The sequence below is a fragment of the Argopecten irradians genome, unplaced genomic scaffold (genome assembly GCF_041381155.1).
Source record: "Argopecten irradians isolate NY unplaced genomic scaffold, Ai_NY scaffold_1249, whole genome shotgun sequence".
NCBI lineage: Eukaryota > Metazoa > Mollusca > Bivalvia > Pectinida > Pectinidae > Argopecten > Argopecten irradians.
The window spans coordinates 1-9,415 of NW_027188715.1; the positions used below are offsets into that span (position 1 = coordinate 1).

A 9,415-nucleotide genomic window follows, 5' to 3' on the forward strand; every position below is an offset into this window, starting at 1 on the left:
ATATTTGAAATATATTTTGATTGAAATATTAAATTTTGATTTATTTCTATTATACCGTATATTTATGTATAAACATATGAAATCTATATCAAAATTAAGCAGCAAAAGTTGTGTACATTTATTAAAAGATTATTAACTAAAAGTGATGATCATCGACCTGCATGTACATTAAAATAATGAGGAGTGTCGCATATAATTCATTTGTGTTTTAGTGTGTACACATACACATAATATACAATATTTTTATCATATACATATCAAGGATTTACACTGATATACATGTACTGTACATCATACATGGGGATACAGGTATACACTGTACCCGCATACATAAATGACTTGTATACTGTAAACTCTTGGCACACTGTTATTGTTATAATATTGTTTTTTCCCTCAAAATGAGGATAATGTATTCACATTGTTTTGAGTCTTGTTTTTATTAGCTCACCTGGTCCAAAGGACCGAGGTGAGCTTATGGGATACCGCAGCGTCCGGCGTCCGGCGTCCGTCGTCCATCGTCCGGTGTCCGTCAACAATCGACTTCTTCTCCATAACCGCTGGTCGGATTTCAATAAAATTTGACTGGTAGCATCCTTATGGAGCTGATCCCCCGGGGGCCTGAGGGGCGGGGCCAAAAGGGGTCAATTTGGCTATTTCCATATAAACGACTTCTTCTCTGAAACCAAGCATGGGATAGCACCCATAATGCAATGGTAGCATCCTTATAGGGTGGGGATTCAAAATTGTACAAATGATGGGGCTGACCTCCTGGGGGCCTGAGGGGCGGGGTCAAAAGGGGCTTTCATATAAATTACTTTGTCTCTGAATCTATGTATTGGATAGCATATTTGTATGGTATCAATAGCATCATTGTATGGTTGTGATTCAAAATTAAACTTTGGGAGTCAATTTTGCTTAATTTTCTTATTGTCAGAGTCTTGTGATAATAACTAACAAAAAACCAGTGTGAGCGATACAGGCCCTCTGGGCCTCTTGTCTACTTATTTCAAAATGAATATAAGTTATACCACAAATTTGAATATACTTGTATTTGTAAGGTTATACTGGAACATGTGTGTATCACGTACAGGCACTGTAAAACTGAAGTGCACTACCTAGTGCACTAGAGTTAACATTGTAGTGCACTAGATTTAACATTGTAGTGCACTAGATTTAACATTGTAGTGCACTAGAGTTAACACTGTAGTGAACTGGAGTTCACATCGTAGTGCACTCTAGTGCACTAGATACCAAGTTTAGTTTGCTCCCAACTGTAGTCATAGAGTTCTGAATGTAATGTAACCAAATTTGGCCACAAACATCCTTGGGGGAAGGGGAACAGAACTTGTATATATTTTGGCTGTGACCCCCCTGGGGCAGGAGAGGCAGGGCCGAATAGGGGAAATAGAGGTAATTCCTATAAATCAATACTTGTCCTAGAGTTCTGCATGGATAATAACCAAATTTGGCCACAAACATCCTTGGGGGAAGGTGGACAGAAGTTGTGTAAATTTTAGCTCTGAGCCCCCAGGGGCAGGAGGGGCGGGGCCTAATAGGGGAAATAGAGGTAAATCCTATAAATCACTACTTGTCCTAGAGTTCTGCATGGATTACAACCAAATTTGGCCACAAACATCCTTGGGGGAAGGGGGACAGAACTTGTATAAATTTTAGCTCTGATCCCCCGGGGGCAGGAGGGGCGGGGCCCAATAGCGGAAATAGAGGTAAATTTTTAGCCCACCATCTCTATTCAATTCGCCTTTCGTCCGTGGTCCGTCCATCCGTCCGTCCGTCCGTCCGTTAACAATTCTTGTTACCGCTATTTCTCAGAAAGTACTGAAGGGATCATTCTCAAATTTTATATGTAGGTTCCCCTAGGACCCTAGTTGTGCATATTGCATTTTCGGACCGATCAGTGAATATGATGGCCGCCAGGCAGCCATCTTGTATTTGGATAGTTATCGATATTTTTCTGCAATTACTGAAGGGATATCTCTCACATTTCATGCATAGTTTCCCCTTGGGCTTTAGTTGTGCATAGTACCTTTGGGACTGATTGGTCAACAAGATGGCCAAACCTGTCGCCATCTTGGATTTCACCGCTGATTCTCAGAGAACAATAAAGCGATTTGTCTTTAATATCATATGTTGTATATTTGAAAAAAGTTTGAAAAGCAGGGAAAAGATCCTTCTTTCCATTGTCAGACATAGATCATTCTATGGTGGGCGCCAAGATCCCTCTGGGATCTCTTGTTTGAATTGGGGGAAGGTGAACAGAATTTGTATAAATTTTGGCTCTGGCCCCCCGGGGGCTGGAGGGATGGGGCCCAATAGCGCTCATCGGCTGCACATTTTCCCGGTAGGTGGCGCGCGTGCTCTACTTGGTATGTTCTGGAAAGACTGAAGAGTTCCAATACATAGGTTGGTAGCTAGGCCAAACAGTACGCTTTTCATTTCATTTGCAATGCCCTATTACTGTTGTGTTCCGGTTGTAAATCGGATGGAATTGGTCATTCATTCCCTTCTGATCCACACTTTAATAAGTTATGGCGAGTTGCAATCCGTCGTGTGGACGAAAAGACCAAAGGTTTATGGGAGCCCGGCAAGCATTCAAAGGTCTGTTCGGATCACTTTTCCGAAACGGATTACGTTGAGCAGACATTGCTTGGTAAGAGACCAACGATATCATCTATGTATTTTGGAAGGAAGACACGAACGTTTACTGTGAAATGCTCATTTAGTTAAATAAATTAAATATCAAGACCGATTCGTTGTTAGTTGTTAATAGTGGCGAATGCGACCACGACAGTGGCGTGTGTGTCCTACTATTCGTATGACCACAGGTGCATGCATATTTGATTCATATCGAATAATTTCAGACAGTAATCGAAACATTTCTGATAAAATCAAATATGTGTAATCCTGTGATACACGTTTACCTACAAATATCTTGTATATACATGTAAATCTGCATGCATGTATATAATGAACATGACAGCTGAATGAGAAAAAAACACTTGTCCATTTGAATTTGTGACTGGGTGTTTTATTTAAGATCATGATATGATTTAAACAATTTTATGCATATGAATTGCATCAACAAAATGCAGTGTACATGTAGCAGTATTAAAAAGAAGTTGGAGAAAAAAATATACAAACAAAGAGAAAAAATACATAATGTATACAAACAAAGAGAAAAAACATACAAACAACTACACACAGAATTTACTTTGTAATACCTGATAAATTCAAGATCTTTAATTATTGCTATCTATAAAAGCTTTAACAGTGTTTTTTGTGTACCTACATTGTATATCAGCTTCACAGCAACATTATAAAAAAAAGCAGAAAAATAAATTAAAATACTGCCAAGTTTTTTCCCATACAAAAATCTTATTCTTACTTGATATTATATTTCAGGAGAACGTAAAAGATTAAAACCAAATGCTGTCCCTTCAGTATTCCCATTCTCCTCTAGCAACACTGTCAGTCCTTCCTCTAAAGCACGTAATGAACGGCAAAAGAGAAGAGAAAGTGGTTTAGTGCATGTGCCTATTCCTAGTGTTGGTAACAGTGTTGTTGTGGAAAGTGAAGTTTCAGAGTTACATATAGTTACAGCTACTGAACATGTTGACCAAATTAAATCATTCAGTGATATGTCTACTCAGTGTGAAATTCAAGAGAGTAGCCAAGGTTATTCAATTGAAAATTTCCGCAGCTCTCCAAAAATACTAAAATACTACACAGGATTTGATGACTATGATCATTTCAAGTTATTTTTCAATATACTTGGTCCTGCTGCATATGACTTGCAGTTCAGATGCTCTGTCTTGTCACCAGAAAATCAGTTGTTTTTAACATTAATGAAATTACGCAGAGCAACAGAAAACATTGAACTTGGTCATCTTTTTCACATCAGTGAAACTACTGTTTCAACCCTGCTAAATGTTTGGATAAACTTTCTGTATTTCCAATTGAAAGAACTTGACATTTGGCCATCAAGAGATGTTGTTGACGAGCATATGCCAGATAACTTTTCCCAGTTCAGTAAAACCAGAGTAATTTTGGATGCTACAGAGATTCCAATTCACAAGCCGCGCAATGTTAATGCCCAAAGTGCTACATTCTCTTCCTATAAAAACAAAAACACTCTCAAGACTATGGTTGGCTGCACACCCAAAGGTGCTGTTTTCTTGCATATCAGATGCTTACGGAGGCTCCGCGAGTGACCGCCAGATAATTGAGCGTTCTCGCCTTGTACAAGATCATTCTATGTTTACATCTGGTGACAGTATCATGGCTGATAGGGGGATTATGGTACAGGATCTATTTGCATCAAAAGATGTTCAAGTAAATACCCCAACAATGTTAAAGGGTAAAAGTCAGTTAGAGGCAGAAGATGTAGTTAGAGATAGGCGTATTGCTTCCAAAAGAATTCACATTGAAAGAGTAATAGGCTTAGCAAAAACATATAAAATACTGAATTCAAATCTGTCACATTGTAAGGTTACTCTTGGATCTAGAATTTTTTATATATATGCTTTGCTATTCAAAACTTCAGACAATCAATTGTAAGTTAATTATATAAATATCCTTCATACATGTAATGTACATATATAGGCGTACATAATAGTGTACAAGTTCATTATCTTTTTGTATCATGATAATTAGTCAGCACTACTAGTACAATGTACATGTATATAAAATAAATACCTACTTCAACAGAATATTAATTAAAATATGGTAACTTATAGTATTGTAATTCTAGAAAAATACCAGAGTACCATAAATATTATAGTTGATTACCTTAATGTTGTACACAGGAGCATATTTAACAATGTTTTGAAAAAATATTGCAAACCTACATTTTTCCTGCTACAAATTTCCTGTAGTATTTTTGGTAAAATAATTCTAACTTTGGCAGCATACTACCTGACCAAAAAGAATTATCAGCATAAATCTCCTCTACAAAAATATCTGTAAATGTATAGACTACAAAAAAACATTTCTGTTTCTTGTAAATGTTCAGTTGCCCTTGAATTTGATAGTAATAATTATGGTTTGACTTAAGATGCATGTTTCCATGCTCATCTTTTACTAAAAATGGAAAGTCAGTGTTTACATCAATTACAGAATGTCTACCTCTGTATGGACATTTGACTTCTACAAGGTCACCCTGGCTTGTAATGCCATCTGGTGAGGCAGCAAGAAAACTATTATTGATATCCACCCTCAACCCACATGCATAGACTCTTGTCCCCTTAATTTCCTCAAACTTTTTAACTGCGGCCTTCTCAAAGGATTGTCCATGTATGATAGCTGGTGTACTAAGTGTGGCAGGTTCAAACATAGATTGACATAACTGGTCCTTGTTCCGTCGGTCAGTGGCTTTACATATATCCCCGAATCTGGAAGAAGTCAGGCGCCACTTTCTCTCCTTGTGCCACTTCTTGCATAGACTTTGTTTTTTTGTTGTTTCTTCAATTTTTAGGGATTCTTCCATAGATAACACCTAGAATACACAAATTAAATACTTTTTAACTTATTTTAAAATATTGTTAGTATTTAATTCAGGTAGTAAACATGCTATAAATAACTTATAAATAATACACAAGTCTTATAAATTCAACATTCAATAAAAATTGACTCTCATGATAAAAAAAACTCATTATGCAATGTCATTCACCATGTTTTTTAAATGACAGGGGTTAACAACTCTTTGACAGTCATATATTCAATGTTGTAAGTTTTTTTTTTATATAACAATACCTTATTTCCTGCATCAACCCAATGTTCAGTAATAGGTAGTGTGCTGTAATCATGGTCTCTTGCTGCCACTTGTATGTTCGCCTTCGGCATGAGATATCTGTTGCAAATTGACCTAATGTTATTTTCATGTGTGCAATATTAATCATTTCCAAGTTTACTAGTAAATTTCAGCAATTAACAGTAGAATACAATATTTAAAATATTTACTTAAGCAAGTAATGTTCTGAATCTAGATTCATATAGGTTTCTATATTTTTGCATTAAATTTTACATATTTTTCTTAAATTTTCATACATACAAAGATTTCATGATAATGCAATTTAATCACTGTTTTAAAAATTTACCTAAAAGCAAGGTCCTTGGATGATGCAGCGCAATAGTTGATTACTTGGGTTTTGACAAATGCGTTGTAACCAGCATTACCTCGGTATCTCTCAGGTCTAGGATCATCCATGTTGATGTCGTAACTGGATTCAATATCTTCTGCCTTCACTGGTGAACCTATGACACACGTAGACAACACAGTTCAATATATGCATGTATAAGATTATTTTGGAACAGAAAACACAGTAGCAGAAATAAACTGAATTTCAATATTACAAACCAAATATATATTACACTGTAATACTGACTTAAAAATTATGGTGATTGGAATAGACTAGGCGAACATACATTTCTTATAATACATGTATATGGAAAGGGAATGTGTGTAGTAGTAGTATTATTACAGATTGCAATATGTTCTGTTCAAAAGCTATTAATTATCTTGGTACATGTATGAAATATAGGTTTGATCAGAACTAGCATTTCTAGATGATATTCTGTTGTCATATAATACTGCCAGCACCTTTATATTGCTATAATAAGTCCATTAATTATTGTCACCAAATAAAATGCTTGTTTATTAATGTTTAAAAACAAACAATAACAATCAAAAACAAACAACAGCAATAAGAACAAAAAAAAGAAAACAATAAAGATGTGTTGATATGTTCAGTAATTATACAAAATACCATACCCGGTATAAATAAAATTCTGAAAACAAACTGAATATAACCAATTAACCAAAGGCAGATTGATAATTACAATTTGTTTTCATGTCTTCTTTCAAATTGGTACATATATGTGTTTTGTAATTTTATTCTAACACTATATAATTGTATATACAATGGAACTGTGTTTTTTTTCAAATCCTACTGCCCATTCACCACTGGTTTATTGATTTATATTAAAAAGAAACAAAAAATTGAACGAACATTTGTTTTGTTATTGCCTTGGTAATTCTTCTTTGGTTTGTGAAAAGTTTGCAGTTGTTCTGTGCAGCTTCCCTGAATAGCAAGTCTACCCGTTTCAATAAACTGAACAAGGACAAGCAGAATGGCTGCGACATGCTTGCATGTACCGCATGGACCTTTACCAGCTGGACACTCACAATCCGTATTTATGACTTCGCCATTTGGTCCGAGTCTTACTTTGTAGTTGTAAGAAATCTGTAAAAATTGTACAGTAAAACCTACCTTAACGACCACCTCTGTATAAAGACCACTTCACACTGACAGAACATTGACTTGTTGGTAAGACAAAGTCTACAAGTCATGTAGGTGATTAACTAATCTCAAATTAACATCAAGACCATTTTTCTAAGGTCTAAAATGACCAATTTTAACACAATTCAACCTGTGTATGATGACCACTTGGCGATTATGACAATTTTTGCTTTGTCCATTGAGTGGTCTTTATTGACAGGTTTGAATGTACACCAGGTATATGTACCAAAGTGGACTAAATAAGGTGTTTTATATCTAAGTTTTAAGTATGTTTTTCAGTAGATTGTTTGTCTGGTTATATTTTGCAAGCTTACTCTTTTTTTCATTGCTGCTGCAACTGTTCCAGTCAGAAACACATCAGAAGCTTCTGCCTTAAAGCTGCAGGCCTCGACCCGTCCAGACTCCAATAGGAGACGGCCTTTAGTAATAGCTTGAATATCGGACTGATGTTGTTTGTCAACAGCCATCCTGTACAAAAAATAACCTACAAAAACAAGATACAGTTATACATAGTTATATGAAAACAAAATCATATCAAATAGGAAAGAATGATTAAATATTTGGGATCATACTGTTTAAAATTTTCAAAGTCAATTAAATCAATATTATAAATATCCTGCAATAGCTTTTCATACCAAGTTTGTGTGAAGATCAATGTTTTTTACTGTATAACTACAACCTACCTTTAATTACATTTCCTTGAATACTAAGTAACACATGTACTTGAATTGGACTTCAATATTTGACTTTACACATGTGTGTATACCAATGGGGCCACAGTGGCCAAGTAGTTAACATGTCTCGACACATTACCACAAGCCCTCCACCTCTGAGTTTGAATCCCAAGTGGGACAGTTGCCAGGTACTTACCGCTGGTCGTTGGTTTTTATCCAGGTACTCTTGCTTTCCTCCACCAACAAACCTGGCACGTCCTTAAATGACCCTGGCTATTAACAGGACGTTAAACTAATAAAACCAAACCAAAATCTATACAAAAAAGTATGGTTCATGTTATGTATTTTAATTAAGTTAAGATATACAGTACCTTCTACCTGTGACATTCCTAGACTTGGCAGTTGGTTTCTGTGGTCTAGCGTCAACTGCCGAAACCCAAACATTCCCACTGGCCAATCAGGTAATGGTGATGGTGTTGGCAGAAGGACAACATCATCCCGAAAGTTTTTGTTCCTGTCGTAGGCTTCTAGACTGCAATAAATATATACAGTACACTGTATAGTGTATATGCATGTAATTTTAAATCAATCTGCTGGACTCATTGGCTTAATGTTGTATGCATATTGCAGTAAATAATCATGTTGTTGGTTTGTCCATGGGAAAACATACATACTGTTAATATGTGTGAGATACGTAACGCCTAGGCACTGTCAGATTTTGACATATATAAACAGCGACTACATGTATATACATGTACAAGTGTACATGATAAATAATTTATGTGTTGCGGTAATTTACCGTTAACGATCTAATTACCAATTACCAACACTGGCATGTAATATTGACGGGAATAGCGTTCATACAATGTTTATATATCTATAGGCCTACAGTAGTCGTTCGTACATGTACTTCAAGCGAGATTTGAAGAAGACAAGTCCTAGATAGGCATTCTATACATATAGCTTCATATTCGTAATTCTGTGGAATGAAAAAATGCTCAAATATACACTTACCGTTCAATTAAATCAGCTTTTCTTCCTCGTAATACCGCACCACGTTTTGACAATTCTAACTTCAATCTGTCAACTTTCCACAAATGATAAGCCGCCATATTGTTTATATTTCTATACCAACTAGAGCACTAGCGCCACCTAGTGACGCCAAGAGCGATAACTCGCTGATGAACCCTATTGGGTTGAAGGGTCAGTGGCCTCCGGACGTTATGTATAACGAATGAGGACATTTGTGAGATTTTCAGGGTTTATATAATATTCGGAACAGGAGCGCGTGCAGACATCTCTACTGAGAATGAATCTGTGCCACGCTTCTATCCGCCTTCGGCATATTAACCAATCAGCGCCGTGCTTACAAACGTAATGCTTTGTTATAGCCGATGTCGAAAGCTGTGCAACATGCTGTCAACA

General features: G+C 36.1%; 1 protein-coding gene and 1 pseudogene across 4 annotated transcripts; one reads left to right on the forward strand and one right to left on the reverse strand.

The window, feature by feature from the left end:
• Positions 1 to 2,335: 2,335 nt before the first annotated feature.
• Positions 2,336 to 4,580, forward strand: LOC138314048 (uncharacterized; annotated as a pseudogene).
• Positions 4,581 to 4,727: 147 nt separating this feature from the next.
• On the reverse strand, positions 4,728 to 9,182 carry LOC138314045 (uncharacterized). 4 transcript variants are annotated; one of them, XM_069254245.1, is made up of 5 exons: positions 9,005 to 9,182; positions 8,362 to 8,522; positions 7,631 to 7,800; positions 7,026 to 7,259; positions 6,120 to 6,270 (listed from the first exon to the last, which is right to left on the reverse strand). In XM_069254245.1, the coding sequence occupies exons 1-5, from the start codon at positions 9,100 to 9,102 to the stop codon at positions 6,259 to 6,261; spliced, it is 675 nt and encodes a 224-aa protein (XP_069110346.1). In that variant the 5' UTR covers positions 9,103 to 9,182; the 3' UTR covers positions 6,120 to 6,258. The 4 variants fall into 4 exon arrangements, with proteins under 4 accessions (XP_069110345.1, XP_069110344.1, XP_069110346.1 ...); XM_069254244.1 differs by lacking the exons at positions 7,631 to 7,800; positions 8,362 to 8,522; positions 9,005 to 9,182 and adding exons at positions 4,728 to 5,512; positions 5,770 to 5,866 and having other exon boundaries at positions 6,114 to 6,270; positions 7,026 to 7,162; XM_069254243.1 differs by lacking the exons at positions 7,026 to 7,259; positions 8,362 to 8,522; positions 9,005 to 9,182 and adding exons at positions 4,729 to 5,512; positions 5,770 to 5,866 and having other exon boundaries at positions 6,114 to 6,270; positions 7,631 to 7,769.
• Positions 9,183 to 9,415: the final 233 nt, after the last annotated feature.

Coding starts and splice junctions, on each gene's coding strand:
- LOC138314045 (XM_069254244.1), bottom strand. CDS start 6,223: ATGGATGATCCTAGACCTGAGAGATACCGAGGTAATGCTGGTTACAAC. Junction 5,867..6,113: donor TCCAAGGACCTTGCTTTTAG/GTAAATTTTTAA, acceptor AATTTGCAACAG/ATATCTCATGCCGAAGGCGA. Junction 5,513..5,769: donor GGGTTGATGCAGGAAATAAG/GTATTGTTATAT, acceptor TGTGTATTCTAG/GTGTTATCTATGGAAGAATC.